The sequence below is a fragment of the Chelonia mydas genome, chromosome 3 (assembly GCF_015237465.2).
Source record: "Chelonia mydas isolate rCheMyd1 chromosome 3, rCheMyd1.pri.v2, whole genome shotgun sequence".
Taxonomy (NCBI): domain Eukaryota; kingdom Metazoa; phylum Chordata; order Testudines; family Cheloniidae; genus Chelonia; species Chelonia mydas.
The window spans coordinates 55,879,599-55,894,914 of record NC_057851.1 but is presented as its reverse complement, the minus strand read 5'-3'; the positions used below and the strand labels follow the sequence as shown (position 1 = coordinate 55,894,914).

At 41.0% G+C, this 15,316-nt stretch overlaps 1 protein-coding gene across 1 annotated transcript in view; it reads right to left on the bottom strand.

Moving 5' to 3' along the window:
- Positions 1–15,316, bottom strand: part of KCNQ5 (potassium voltage-gated channel subfamily Q member 5) — a 533,682-nt gene that overhangs the window by 12,453 nt on the left and 505,913 nt on the right. Inside the window, exon 11 of the mRNA XM_037894324.2 lies at positions 13,890–13,998. Within this exon, the coding sequence (XP_037750252.1) occupies positions 13,890–13,998 (109 nt within the window). The remainder of the gene's footprint in view (positions 1–13,889; positions 13,999–15,316) is intronic.

Below are 15,316 nucleotides of genomic sequence, written 5' to 3'. Positions count from 1 at the left end.
GGAATTTTCATAGCTAAATCTCAACAAGTCATAAGTTTTGTTTTGTTGCTAGATTGGTTCCTTTCAAAGCTTCCCATTTTGTTAGCAAATGCCCTCCTAGTTATATGTGTATAATTTTAATCTAACGCACTCCAGTGCTGAATAACTTAAATGATACAAATTGCCATGCTAATTGTACTCTCGTTTATATAAACAAATCTGTGCACGTTAAAGGGTGTGCTTTTATTTTCTACTGAGAAAATAGTAGGGTATATCCATCTATATCTAGGTAGCTATACCTAGACATATATGCAGTGTAGTTCTAATCAAGTTGGTCCCAGCATATTAGAGAGACAAGGTGGGTGAGGTAATATCTTTTACTGGACCAACTTCTGTTGGTGAGAGAGACAAGCTTTCGAGCCACAGTGGAGAAATCTCTGTGTGGTTCAAATGCCTGTCTCTCTCATCAACACAAGTTGATCCAATAAAATATATTACCTCACCTGCCTTGTCTCTCTAATACCTAAAGATAAATATATAGCTGTGGGTGGCTGTATGAATGACAATTTGAATCAAATCAAACAATTTTGCATGCAGTTTAAAGGCCTTGATTCTGCTCCCACTGAAGTCAGCAGCAAACTTCCCACTGATTTTAGTGGGAGGAGGATAAAAACATAATAATTAATTTAAAGTATTCACTTTATTGTGTTCCTTATAAGTACAGTACCACACATCCCATTTTGTAAGTATCTTTAATTGTGCATCCAATTTGTTTCTCATTAATTTTTCATTTGTTGATTAACAGTGTCTCATCATGCAGGCCAGTACTCTCCTTTTTAAATTCTTCTTTTGCTGCTTTGGGACCAAACACTACAGTCCAGAGATTTGACTGAGGCACAGTTCTCATTCAGGTACAATTATGACATTTTCCCAATGGAAATCAGTGGGAGTTATGGTTGAATAAGGGTTGTGGGATATGACTGTTGGATTTTACCGCAAAGCAATCAAAGGTGCCATTCAATAGCAAATAATTAATGATGAAACATAAATTTCACATAAAGACCATTTCGCACAATTTTGTGTAATTTGTGTGGCAATCAGATGTTCAATGGATATTTTTTAAGAACAGGAAACTTTGTGTTAAGCCATAAATGTGAAGAAATACAGGCCAAAGATTTTGAATATATCTTCAGGTGCCTAAATAAAAGTGATCAGATTTTTCAAAGGTGATGTGAGCTCCTGTAACTTCCACTGACTTAAATAGGAGTTGTGGAAGCTCAGCATATTTGGGAGTCTGAGAAGTTTGGCCACACTGCTTTGTGTTGAAGAGAGGTAAAAGGAAGATACTAGTCATAACTTGGAAAGATCTACACTCTAGTGCAAGTAAGCAGGTAGGGAGCACAAAACTGTTGGCCCATCTGTAGAATGTGCACAATCACCAACAGTGTTGCCTAGTGGTCAGGTGGGGTTTTAGCAGGGCGTCTCCACATTGAAACCACAGTCAGGTCCTTCAGTGCCCTGGCCCCAATGATTTCCAGTCCTCCCCTTTAGCCCTGAGATTTTTTGAGGGTCGGGGGGGCTGGGCCCTTGAACAGTCAATGCCTTTTTCAGCTGGTCTCTCATCTAGATGAAGATTCCTAGTGTTGTAGTGTCCTCTTGGGGTGGGTGGGGCTCCTGGGCCTGCTCTCTCCACCAGGCTCCAATCCGGGGTGCTAAACTGCTTCCCAGGGACAACTTCCTGTCCCCAGCCCCTTTTAGCTCCCCAGAATAAATTACTCCAATCAAGTTTCAGAGTAACAGCCGTGTTAGTCTGTATTCGCAAAAAGAAAAGGAGTACTTGTGGCACCTTAGAGACTAACCAATTTATTTGAGCACAAGCTTTCGTGAGCTACAGCTCACTTCATCGGATGCATACTGTGGAAAATACAGAAGATGTTTTTATACACATAAACCATGAAAAAATGGGTGTTTATCACTACAAAAGGTTTTCTCGCCCCCCACCCCACTCTCCTGCTGGTAACAGCTTATCTAAAGTGATCACTCTCCTTACAATGTGTATGATAATCAAGGTGGGCCATTTCCAGCACAAATCCAGGTTTTCTCCCCACCCTCCCCAACAAACCCACTCTCCTGTTGGTAATAGCTTATCTAAAGTAATCACTCTCCTTACAATGTGTATGATAATCAAGGTGGGCCATTTCCAGCACAAATCCAGGGTTTAACAAGAATGTCTGAGGAATGGGGGGGAGGGGGGGCGGAAAAAACAAGGGGAAATAGGTTACCTTGCATAATGACTTAGCCACTCCCAGTCTCTATTCAAGCCTAAGTTAATTGTATCCAATTTGCAAATGAATTCCAATTCAGCAGTCTCTCGCTGGAGTCTGGTTTTGAAGTTTTTCTGTTGTAATATCGCAACTTTCATGTCTGTAATCGCATGACCAGAGAGATTGAAGTGTTCTCCGACTGGTTTATGAATGTTATAATTCTTGACATCTGATTTGTGTCCATTTATTCTTTTACATAGAGACTGTCCAGTTTGACCAATGTACATGGCAGAGGGGCATTGCTGGCACATGATGGCATATATCACATTGGTGGATGTGCAGGTGAACGAGCCTCTGATAGTGTGGCTGATGTTATTAGGCCCTGTGATGGTGTCCCCTGAATAGATATGTGGGCACAGTTGGCAACGGGCTTTGTTGCAAGGATAGGTTCCTGGGTTAGTGGTTCTGTTGTGTGGTATGTGGTTGCTGGTGAGTATTTGCTTCAGGTTGGGGGGCTGTCTGTAGGCAAGGACTGGCCTGTCTCCCAAGATTTGTGAGAGTGTTGGGTCATCCTTCAGGGTAGGTTGTAGATCCTTAATAATGCGTTGGAGGGGTTTTAGTTGGGGGTTGAAGGTGACGGCTAGTGGCGTTCTGTTATTTTCTTTGTTAGGCCTGTCCTGTAGTAGGTGACTTCTGGGAACTCTTCTGGCTCTATCAATCTGTTTCTTCACTTCCGCAGGTGGGTATTGTAGTTGTAAGAATGCTTGATAGAGATCTTGTAGGTGTTTGTCTCTGTCTGAGGGGTTGGAGCAAATGCGGTTGTATCGCAGAGCTTGGCTGTAGACAGTGGATCGTGTGGTGTGGTCAGGGTGAAAGCTGGAGGCATGTAGGTAGGAATAGCGGTCAGTAGGTTTCCGGTATAGGGTGGTGTTTATGTGACCATCGTTTATTAGCACTGTAGTTTCCAGGAAGTGGATCTCTTGTGTGGTCTGGTCCAGGCTGAGGTTGATGGTGGGATGGAAATTGTTGAAATCATGGTGGAATTCCTCAAGGGCTTCTTTCCATGGGTCCAGATGATGAAGATGTCATCAATATAACGCAAGTAGAGTAGGGGCATTAGGGGACGAGAGCTGAGGAAGCATTGTTTAAGTCAGCCATAAAAATGTTGGCATACTGTGGGGCCATGCAGGTACCCATAGCAGTGCCGCTGATCTGAAGGTATACATTGTCCCCAAATGTAAAATAATTATGGGTAAGGACAAAGTCACAAAGTTCATCCACCAGGTTAGCCGTGACATTATCGGGGATAGTGTTCTTGACGGCTTGTAGTCCATCTTTGTGTGGAATGTTGGTGTAGAGGGCTTCTACATCCATAGTGGCCAGGATGGTGTTATCAGGAAGATCACCGATGGATTGTAGTTTCCTCAGGAAGTCAGTGGTGTCTCGAAGGTAGCTGGGAATGTTGGTAGCGTAGGGCCTGAGGAGAGAGTCTACATAGCCAGACAATCCTGCTGTCAGGGTGCCAATGCCGGAGATGATGGGGCGCCCAGGATTACCAGGTTTATGGATCTTGGGTAGTAGATAGAATATCCCAGGTCGGGGTTCCAGGTGTGTCTGTGCGGATTTGTTCTTGTGCTTTTTCAGGGAGTTTCTTGAGCAAATGCTGTAGTTTCTTTTGGTAACTCTCAGTGGGATCAGAGGGTAATGGCTTGTAGAAAGTGGTGTTGGAGAGCTGCCGAGCAGCCTCTTGTTCATATTCCAACCTATTCATGATGACAACAGCACCTCCTTTGTCAGCCTTTTTGATTATGATGTCAGAGTTGTTTCTGAGGCTGTGGATGGCATTGTGTTCTGCACGGCTGAGGTTGTGGGGCAAGTGATGCTGCTTTTCCACAATTTCAGCCCGTGGACGTCAGCGGAAGCACTCTATGTAGAAGTCCAGTCTGCTGTTTCGACCTTCAGGAGGAGTCCACCTAGAATCCTTCTTTTTGTAGTGTTGGTAGGGAGGTCTCTGTGGATTAGTATGTTGTTCAGAGGTGTGTTGGAAATATTCCTTGAGTCGGAGACGTCGAAAATAGGATTTTAGGTCACCACAGAACTGTATCATGTTCGTGGGGGTGGAGGGGCAGAAGGAGAGGCCCCGAGATAGGACAGCTGCTTCTGCTGGGCTAAGAGTATAGTTGGATAGGTTAACAATATTGCTGGGTGGGTTGAGGGAACCATTGCTGTGGCCCCTTGTGGCATGTAGTAGTTTAGAAAGTTTAGTGTCCTTTTTCTTTTGTAGAGAAGCAAAGTGTGTGTTGTAAATGGCTTGTCTAGTTTTAGTAAAGTCCAGCCACGAGGAAGTTTGTGTGGAAGGTTGGTTTTTTATGAGAGTATCCATTTTTGAGAGCTCATTCTTTATCTTTCCCTGTTTTCGTAGAGGATGTTGATCAGGTGGTTCCGCAGTTTCTTTGAGAGCGTGTGGCACAAGCTGTCAGCATAGTCTGTGTGGTATGTAGATTGTAACGGATTTTTTACCTTCAGTCCTTTTAGTACGATGTCCATCTGTTTGCATTTGGAAAGGAAGATGATGTCTGTCTGTATCTGTACAAGTTTTTTCATGCAGTTGATAGATTTCCACTCCATACGGCTAAATGCAGTGCCTTGCATAATGACAGGTTTCAGAGTAACAGCCGTGTTAGTCTGTATTCGCAAAAAGAAAAGGAGTACTTGTGGCACCTTAGAGACTAACCAATTTATTTGAGCATAAGCTTTCGTGAGCTACAGCTCACTTCATCGGATGCATACTATGGAAAATACAGAAGATGTTTTTATACATGAAAAAATGGGTGTTTATCACTACAAAAGGTTTTCTCTCCCCCCACCCCACTCTCCTGCTGGTAATAGCTTATCTAAAGTGATCACTCTCCTTACAATGTGTATGATAATCAAGGTGGGCCATTTCCAGCACAAATCCAGGTTTTCTCCCCACCCTCCCCAACATACCCACTCTCCTGTTGGTTGTGCTGGAAATGGCCCACCTTGATTATCATACACATTGTAAGGAGAGTGATCACTTTAGATAAGCTATTACCAGCAGGAGAGTAGGGTGGGGGGAGAGAAAACCTTTTACAGTGATAAACACCCTTTTTTTCATGTATAAAAACATCTTCTGTATTTTCCACAGTATGCATCTGATGAAGTGAGCTGTAGCTCACGAAAGCTTATGCTCAAATAAATTGGTTAGTCTCTAAGGTGCCACAAGTACTCCTTTTCTTACTCCAATCAAGTCTCTGACCTGCTTGCTCAGTAACTTGCCTCTTCTATGTGGGTTTACATAGGTCTGTGTTGTCAAGTCCCAGGCAATGGGCTCCTGGGCAGTACTTTCCCGTCCATGCAGTTGTCTGCTCCCTTCCACTGCCCTGCTCTGAAGAGCTCTTCTCCCCTTTTTAAAGCTCTGCCTCCAGCTTGTGCAGGCCCTGCAGGTGTGGCTGTGCAGGGCCGCCTGACAAACCCCTTACTTACCAGTGTGGGGTTTATATATCCCATCACAACATCCTTAATCCTAATATTTCATGCTATAACATTAGCTAATTCAATTTTTATTATACTACATAATTAACCTGTAAGACAGCCAACAAGAAGATAAAAAGCCATGGTTATCACTCTGTGATAACTAGAGATTAGTACTACTTTAAATGGAATTACATGAAAACTGTACTTTGTATTATTTATTTACCACATTATTATAAAAAGTATGCAGTCAGAGTTGAAATTTATAATGGACCCCTTTTGATTATGTATAAACCTGTTATTTTAAGTAGTATCGATCTTTTCCCACAAGGCTTAGTTTCTTGATTTGTCGCATTATTGTAAGTATGAAGTTAAATGGTGAATTCAGGTAAGGAGGAGTGTCACTGATATAATGGATGAAGCATAATCTTGGTCATAGAGTCTAGAAACGGAAGAGACTTATTAGAACAACTTTTCCATCTCCTTGCCAGTTCAGGATTAATCTCTATTGTGCACAGTGGAAATGTAGTTTTTAATATGCAAAGGGACAAACTTCCATTGCTTCCACTGGGAGATTAATTCCACAAGCTAATATATCTCACTGTCATTTCTAACATGGAGGAACCTGAAGCAGGGAAAATGTTGGAAATGGAATTTTTTCATAGTTGTCAAATGACTCCAATATGTTCTATTCCTAAAAGTCTGATAGAACATCTAATCCCCATGTATTCCATTCTTTGTTCAGGTTATGAAGAAAACATTAAAGTGACTTGTTCCAAAACAACTTGCATTATAAAGGTGGTTTATTTAGGAGAAAATATGGCTGTTCTTTTTTTCTTTTTTCTTTCTTTTGGTTGCCGTACATAATTGCCATGCACACTCCTCATGAAGTGCAATATGAGACTAAACAGGAAGTGTGGAGCAAGGGAAGTAGTATGTTATATGGGAAAATAATCCAGTTTCCTACTATGGGATGGCATGTACAAGAAAATTGAGGCAGAAGGTCAGTTTTCATTATCGGGCCATAAACCTGGTTAATCAGCATACACAAAAATCTGAACTGTAGATCAGCACCTTGTCTGGAAGCAGTAAGTTGTTATACAGACCAGGGCTTTGGTTATTCAAGGCTGTTTTAACATTTTTCCTTGCTTGACCAAGGGACTATGTTGTTTTGGAACTCAGGATGATTCTGGCTATTTGGGGAGAATCTCTTTTAATGTATCTATGTTTCCTAATGTAACAAGGGTCTTTTTTCTTGCGTCCTCTGAACCTAGGAGTCCTCTGAGCCTAAAGGTTTTTCATTGACTTCAGTTGGAACAGAATTAGGCTAACACTCATTGCTTTGAAAAATTCTACCCTTGATGACTGTTTCCATTTCTTTCCGGACATGAAGTTGTATAGTAATTGCACCTGCTCTTAATGGGTCAATTTCAGTAGAGTCCTGTTCTCAAAAATTTCAGTATTTAGGGCCTGGATCCAGAGCTCATTGAAGTCAATGGTAATTTTCCCACTAATTTCAATGGGCTTTGGATCAGGCCCTTATTCCCATGTGCCTCAGATGTGTGAAGTTTTCTTCTGGATTCCAAGAATACATGTAAAATATCCTACAGGAGGGAGGAGGGGAAGGAGATATATGAGCTATACAAATGATAAAGAAGTAAAAAGAATGATGTTATTAAAACCTGTCAGTTACTATGTAACATAAAAATGCAGGGATTATTTAAATGATGGAATTGAGGGGTTCCTTTGGAGTTGTTAAATTCTATTTAATCAGTAATTCTCAATTAAAAAATAAGTCAATCTGTTTTTTTTAAAAGTCCTGAAATAACTATTTATATAATAGATTTTAATAAACGTAAACACCCATTATGGTTAATGATAGCAATTTTATGGACTTTTTTCAAAATAAAAGAATTATGTCACAAATCCAAAAACTTTGAATTTACCTTGTATTTGTTAGTTTTAAAAATCAAAATGTTAAACTATTTTTGTGTGTTCACATGTGGTACAAACTAAGGGTCTGATACTGCAAACACTTACACATTGGGTGACTTTACTTGCATGTAATGGCACTACTCCCACAAGTCAAGTTACTCATATGCTAAAGTATTTGAAGAATTGGGCCTTAAAACACACAACAGGCACACTAATAAGTACAGCTTAGTGCTTGTTTTCTGTTTGTACCACAAGAGGGCAAAAAAGACTCACCATAAACCTTGACTGTATGTAAACTGAGTAGACCAGTTTACATACAGTCAAGCATACATACTAAGCAGAAAGTAAAACAAACAAAAACAAACAAAACAGTGCAGTCCCCTGTCTAGTTGAAAGGCTAATTATTTTTTCTCAGAGTCACTGTATTAAATATAACAGGATCATTTTAATATAGTTTAAATATAATGAGATGAATGATACCCTGTATACTAAACTAATCTAATAAAACAATTGGTGTAAGGCAACTTTACCATAAGAATTATTTGTAAATAATGTCCCAGTTCATCATCCAGCAAAAAGCAGAAGCTAAATTATTTTGTATTGAATTGAGCTCCAAATGATTTCAGACACTTTTGTATGACACTACGTCATTTACACCCCAAGAATCTCTACACGACCTGCTCTGCATCTTTACTGAGGTTAAACTCCTCCTGAAGCTCAGACAAGTTTTGCATGAGCAAGGCCCAAACAGAACAATATTAGCACCATCACCTCATGTCAATAACATCAAATGCAAGAGCAGAAAAAATCAGGATTACAGGGACATGAAGATTATTCTTGTACAAAGTTTTGCTTCCCATTTGTTTTGTATTTCTTTCCCTTCATTTTCCTCCCCATTCATTCTGCCAGTTATAGTGTTATGTACAAGTACTCTTGTCATTAGTAGAGCCTACAAATCTGGAGATATCCACGGACAATTTTTGCAGATTGGCTGCAGATACAAATTTTGTATCCACGCAAGACTCTAGTCATTGTGCTCTTTACTGAGTCTGGGGCTGAGCAAATGCATCGTCAGTTCTTTTAGTGATTCTGATGCTCTTACGTCATTATTTTTTAAAATGTTTAAATTGCCATAGCACCAAGAAGCCTCAAAAAGGACTGGAGCCCTAGTCTGAGAGGCATCATGACATAGTCCCTGTTTTGAAGATTACAGTCCAGGAAGATTGCTTTCCTCTACAAGACTACCACAACTACACTGCTGAGTGTGAAAACATGCCCCACCACTTCCAGCAATTCAGCAGCCCCATGATGCTTGCCCAGGATGCTGGCTGTACCAGAGTGCTCTTCTACCCTGCTGGTTCCATGACTTTTTTTTCCCATCCCTGGCCTCAGCAACCCCTTCTGGTTTTCTGCCTGCAGAAGGGGTCAGGAACTAGTAGCAGGGAGGCAGATCATGTGGGAAGTGCAAGCCACGGAAGGAGGGGTGTTCAAGGTGTAGGTAGATTGAGGCAACACTGACTCCTCCCTAGAATACTAACCTGCTCTATCCCCAGCAGCCAGAAATCATCTTTTCTCCCAGGCAGTCTTTTTATATATGCCTAAACAGTCTGGCTGAGACTCTAGAACAGGGATGGACAAAAATCTGGCCTGAGGGCCACATCGGGGTCCCGAAACTGTATGGAGGGCCGGGTAGGGAAGGCTGTGCCTCCCCAAACAGCCTGGTCCCCGCCCCCTATCCGCCCCCTCCCATTTCCCATCCCCTGACTGCCCCCCTCAGAATCCACGACCCATCCAACCCCCCTGCTCCTTGTCCCCTGACCGCCCACTCCTGGGACCCTCCTGCTCCTAACCGCTCCCCCGGACACCACCCGCTATCCAACCCCCCCCCATTCCCTGTCCCCTGACTGTCTCACCCCTATCCACACCCCCACCCCTTGACAGGCTCCCCAGGACTCCCATGCCTATCCAATCCCCCCTGTTCCCAGTCCCCTGACCACTGCCCCCCAGAACCTCTGCCCCATCCAACCGCTCCGTGTCCCCTGACTGCCCCCTGGGATCCCCTGCCCCTTATCCAACCCCCCTGCTCCCTGCCCCCTTACCATGCTGCTCAGAGCACCAGGACTGGCAGCCGTGCTGCCCGGCCAGAGCCAGCCACGCAGCCTAGAGCACCGGGACAGGCCGGCGGCTCTTGCAGCCGCGCTGCCCGGAAGGAGCTCGCAGTCCCGCCACCCAGAGTGCTTGTGGCACGGCGAGCTGAGAAGGGGGACAGCAGTGGAGGGGCTGGGGGCTAGCCCCTCCAGCCAGCAGCTCAAGGGCCGGGCAGGACGGTCCTGGACAGACAGGCCCACATGTGGCCTGAGGGCCATAGTTTGCCCACCTCTGCTCTAGAACCATGTAGGGGTGGGGGAAATAGTATGTTATGGGTTAAAATATATAGGAATCTGAAGCAGAACACCATAAGACAAAGTTCTAATGGATAGTAAAAGAGAAATACATTTCAAACTATAGCATAGATGGAGTTTAAAGAAAATGAAATTAAACCAAATTCATAAATGGGTAAGCATAAAATTAAAGAATTAAAGTTAGCTTACAATTGGTTAAGGATCAATATGTGTGTTTGTAAAGAAGGCCCCAATCAGGAAGTAAAAGAAGACCATGAGAATAATAAGTAGCATTACTTGTAGTGTGGGAAGGCTGTGTGGTTTCAAAAGTAGCTAATAAAATAAAGAACTGCAGTAACAAGACAAAGAATGTCTTAAAAGAAACATGCCCAAATCTTCTCACTGTTCTGCTGGTCAGCAAGGAATGGGAGAGAAGATAAGAAATGAAAGACCTTGGGAAGAAAGGAGGTTGTAAATCTTATCGAGATTAAGACTGGAAATAAGGGTGAATTGTCTCAAATTGGTTTTTAGCTGAAGTCAGTAATTAGCAATGACATCATGTGTTTGTTTAAGGGTATAAAAAGTAAATTCTTAAAGGGATCATTGCTAATACCTGCCTGATTATGCTGGAGTCGACCAATATGGATCTGAGCACCCTTGGGGTTAGCCAGTTTGTAAGTATCTTGATCAAATGCCTATAAATGTTTTGTTACTACTTATTAGTTAGGCTTTTCAGGCATGTTTAGAGTAACTGCGTAAAGTATCCTTCGGATTTAATAAAGGAGTTTATTGTTAAATTGGTGTTTGGTGATTTCCCATATTAATATTAATTATTTCAAATATAATTAATAATTCCAACAGATGGAGTTTAAAGAAAATTAAACCAAATTCATAAATGATTAATCATGTTTTCCTGCTTTTTTCCATCTAATATATATCCCTATGCTTTCATTACATAACTAATCAGCTCTGGAATTTACAAGTTTGCATGACGTTTAGCTACATTATTTGGATTTCATATTAACACCAAATGAAAATGTATGTATGAAAACATACAGCAGTTAGAGATAGAAAAGACCTCCTAGGTCAGCTAGTTTACTTCACTGTCACACTACATAGTTATTCTCTACTGTGTATTTCTTAGCGCTGATTTTATAAGTCCTAAGAAATGTAGGAATCCCACCATTTCCATTGGGACAATATTACACAGCCTAGTTGCTCTCATTGTCAGGAAACGATCAGATATGTTGTACTATACGGTAAAAATTTGTATTAGTTTCTTCTTTTGACTCTATTTTACATGCTTGGTAAATGTGAGTTAATGGCCATAGCTAAAAACTGCAGTGCTTTCTGTCAAGGCTGCAGGTCTCTCAGTGCAGGATACTAATGGCTAATTGCTGTCCAGGGATCCAGGATTAGTTCAGATAATACCTCTCATCCTGCCACCACAGAGGGGACTAGTATACCATGCACAGGTTGAAATTTAGTTATATGTGTAATACTCTTGCGCTGCTGATGCTTGGTATGGATTATCAGCTGCTTCGTGCTGACTGAGAGCTCCATGGTGAGAGCTTGATCCTCTGGGGAATCAAGACACTGATTCCTTTATTTTGGCCCTGACTGAGGCATGTGGCACCATTTCTCTTAATTCACTATTGCCCTAACACTCTCCTCAAACACATACAACCATTATGGAGAACTTTCACGGTCTTCCCATGTAACTCCCTCCCTCAGCTGGCCTGGCACAGGAGCTTGGAAGAGGTGGGGCAGAGGAAGCCGTGGCCCTTGTAGCCAAAAAGTTCAAGCATATGACTTTCAAGAGAGCCCGATTTGCTTGAACTGTTATTGAACAGATCCACTGAGAGAGTCTTCAGTCTCCCTTGCTACTTGGAGGCAGTCAGACCTGTGAGCAATGGGCGCAGGCTAAGAGCCTTTCACTGAAGAACACATTGGTTCCTTCCGTCTCCAGAGATGCAGCTGCCATTGCCTCTGCAGCACGCCAGCACTACCTCTCCCATTTTGATAAAACTTCCGGAGGATTTTAAAACAAATTTAATTTTTTTGTCATTTTACAGCAGTTTGGGCACAGACTTGAGGTGTGACTTCGTCTTTCTGAGGATAGCCTTTTGAAACACAGCAGCGGCTCTCTTCTGCTGCCAGAGTTATGTTCTTCTCTAAAGTGATAGATTCTGTCATGAAGATGCACAAGACGGGAGCTATGGGAGCACTCATTCAGGGATGTGATTGTCCCTATGTATTCACATGTACATACTACTCAGATAATAGAGATGGGTCAGTCAAACACTGGAAGGTTAGTGTGATATACAGGTTTGTCCCACTATAGAAATTCTTTTCTACTAATACCACATGAAATAATACAATCTGTAGGAAAAATACTTCCAATTTCCAAAATATCTGAAAAGTATTCATGTAACTATTGCAACTTGGTGATGACAGAGTGAGTGAAATAAAATCAATTATGGTATCCTACTTAATTTTTGTCTACTTCTTACATTGGCTGAAGCATGTTTTATAGCAAATTATAAGCTCTGTGCATTGTTCAGAAACACTGCAGTCAGTTCATGATAGCATTTCCCCCAATAATTCATCTTTCAGTGGCAGTGCTTGTCTATAAAAATTGATTTGATAAAGGAAGTATGAAGTTCTCTGTGAACGTAACAGTACTCATAGCTGGGGAATCTGCAGTGATTGAATTTCTGGATCTAAATGCATGAGTCTCTCTACTGCTTGAGCGAAAGGATCAGGCCTATTAGTTTGAAGATTGTAAATCTCATACATGGTCCAGCTACTCGAGGAGGCCAAAGGCCCACACTTAGTTAACATGGGTTATATACGTTTCTTTAGGGCCAGTTTCTGATACTATTACTGAAATTAATGGGACTACCTGAGAAGTAAGGTGTGAGCATGATATCAAAATGTGGCCACTGGTGTTTAGGTCAGTTTCTTTTCTTCCCAAACTCACCATTACATGAACATATTTCCCTTTCAGTAATTTTGTGCAGCTTGCCACTTTGATAAAGGAGACAGAAACTGAGATTAGTTTAAAACTGTTGGAGTCATAACTAGATCAATGAATTATCATTGACAAGGCTCTCCTTAGCTGCAGGAATATAGCTGTTCTGAATTCACCAGAAGAAACTTATACCATAAAAAATATGCTACTGCAGAAAGATTTGGGAGTAAGCAAATTCAATACACAATGTCAATTTGACAGTGAGAAATATTAGAGACACAAGGTGGATGAGGTAATATATTTTATTGGACCAACTTCTGTTGGTGGAATAAACAAGCTTTCGAGCTACACAGAACTCTTCTTTTCTGTTAGCTCGAAACCTTGTCTCTCTCACCAACAGAAGTTCATCCAATGAAATATATTATGTCACCCACCCTTGACTCTCTCATATTCTGGGACCAACAGAGCTACAGCACTGCAAAGTGAGAAATATTATAACTTTTCCAGGCCTGGTGACATACATTCAGTAAATCTGCATCTGTATGTTGAGTGTATTTTGAATTACAGAACATGCATTGTATTGTATTGTGTATTGTATTGTAAATCAAGCTTCACTTTTCTCTTTCTCTTCCCATTCAAATGAGACCCATATTGTATAATATGTTTTTGAAATGTTGAAAAGAGGATAACTTAGAGCTATGGAAATATTTCAGCTTCTTGTAGGCATACTGCTGAATAGCAGTGGGGAGAGAAGTTATACTAGCATGTTTACTAGTGATGTAAAAACATAGCCATACAATAATTTCAACAGTCAATAATAGAGCTCTCCAAATATTTCTTCACTAAGTATTTTTCACCCACCTGATAGCTCTAATGATGGTTTTAAGTGCTGGTGTGAGATCTTCTACTGATACATCACATTGGCATCCTCTCTCAACATAAACATCGTCTGTTCCAAGAGTGGTGTCAGCTACAGGATACATTTGCAAGCTAAATAACAAGCACTTCAAGACAATACCCTTGTACATTTAGGTAGCTTTTCTCTCATGCTGTCTATATTGGGAAATAAAACTACATTAAGGAAACCAAGTTCTGCTGTCTAGTCTCAACCTAAAAGCAAAGAGGAAAACAGATTTTTAGTAATTAGAGACAGAAAAAGGCCTGAGACCTATTAGATCATCAGTCGATCTCCCTGCTAGTGCAGGATTGTGTAGTCCAAAATAGATACTGTAATATCAATTCCTTTTGAATGCAGGTCTGCGTGGCATCTGAAAATATCACATCATGTTCTCTATTTTAGAAAGAAGCAACAAGGTAATAGAAACCGTGGCAGAACCACAATATAGATAAAAGACACCGATATTGTAATGATGAATTATTAGTTATTATTTATATAGCACCATAAATTTACATAGCATTTAACAGAAAAATAAAGGATTTGGTCCCTGTTCCAAAGAGCACATTTATTCTGTGTGAGGACAGCTGAATGACCAAATACTCCAGGTAAAAACTGTGTTTAACAGAAGAAAGATATAGGATGAAATACATCCCAGTTCAGTTGGCCCACATAAGCCTTCTGCCCTAAGCCACTTAAGCATTGCCTTTGCCTGCCATAGTGGGAGCTGAGGAAGCTCTCTATACTAGCCAGTCTTATGATTTAGAAGAAATCTGCTTATTTTTATGCCCCATCCCCTCCCTAATGAAAGCTTGGATGCCTGACAAAATTATTAATTAGTTTTAACTATGGAATTATCCTGCTATATTATTTTAAGTTCACCAAAGCTACTAATAATTAAAATAATAACTGAAAACCATACATAATGCTGAACTTTCCAGGTGTTTCACACTTCTGTCCCTGATTTAGTCTTTCCAATAACTTCCCCTATTTCTGGAATCTCCTGGCTTATCCCTAAATACCATACTAAATAAGTCTTCCTTTATTCTAGTGGTATTTTCACTAAAAATCTGATTCTTCTCACTTACACTGGTGTAAATCAGGAGTAACTTCAGGTTAAAGTCAATAAAATTACAACTGTATAAAACCACTGAAAGAGGAGATTCTGGCTTCTACAGTTTAAAATAAAGTGCATTTCTAAATGGCGGCCTCTATTATACAATCCTTGGACCTTGTTCTAAGTGTAGCTTAATTAATGAAAGAGCTCCTTTAGTGGAACATTGCAAAGAAAAATCTGCATAAATCTGGTGTTGAATGAGACTCATGCAATCTGTGAAGTTCTCCAAGCAGTTCACAGACACAAATATCTTCAAAATATATTTATTGATACACA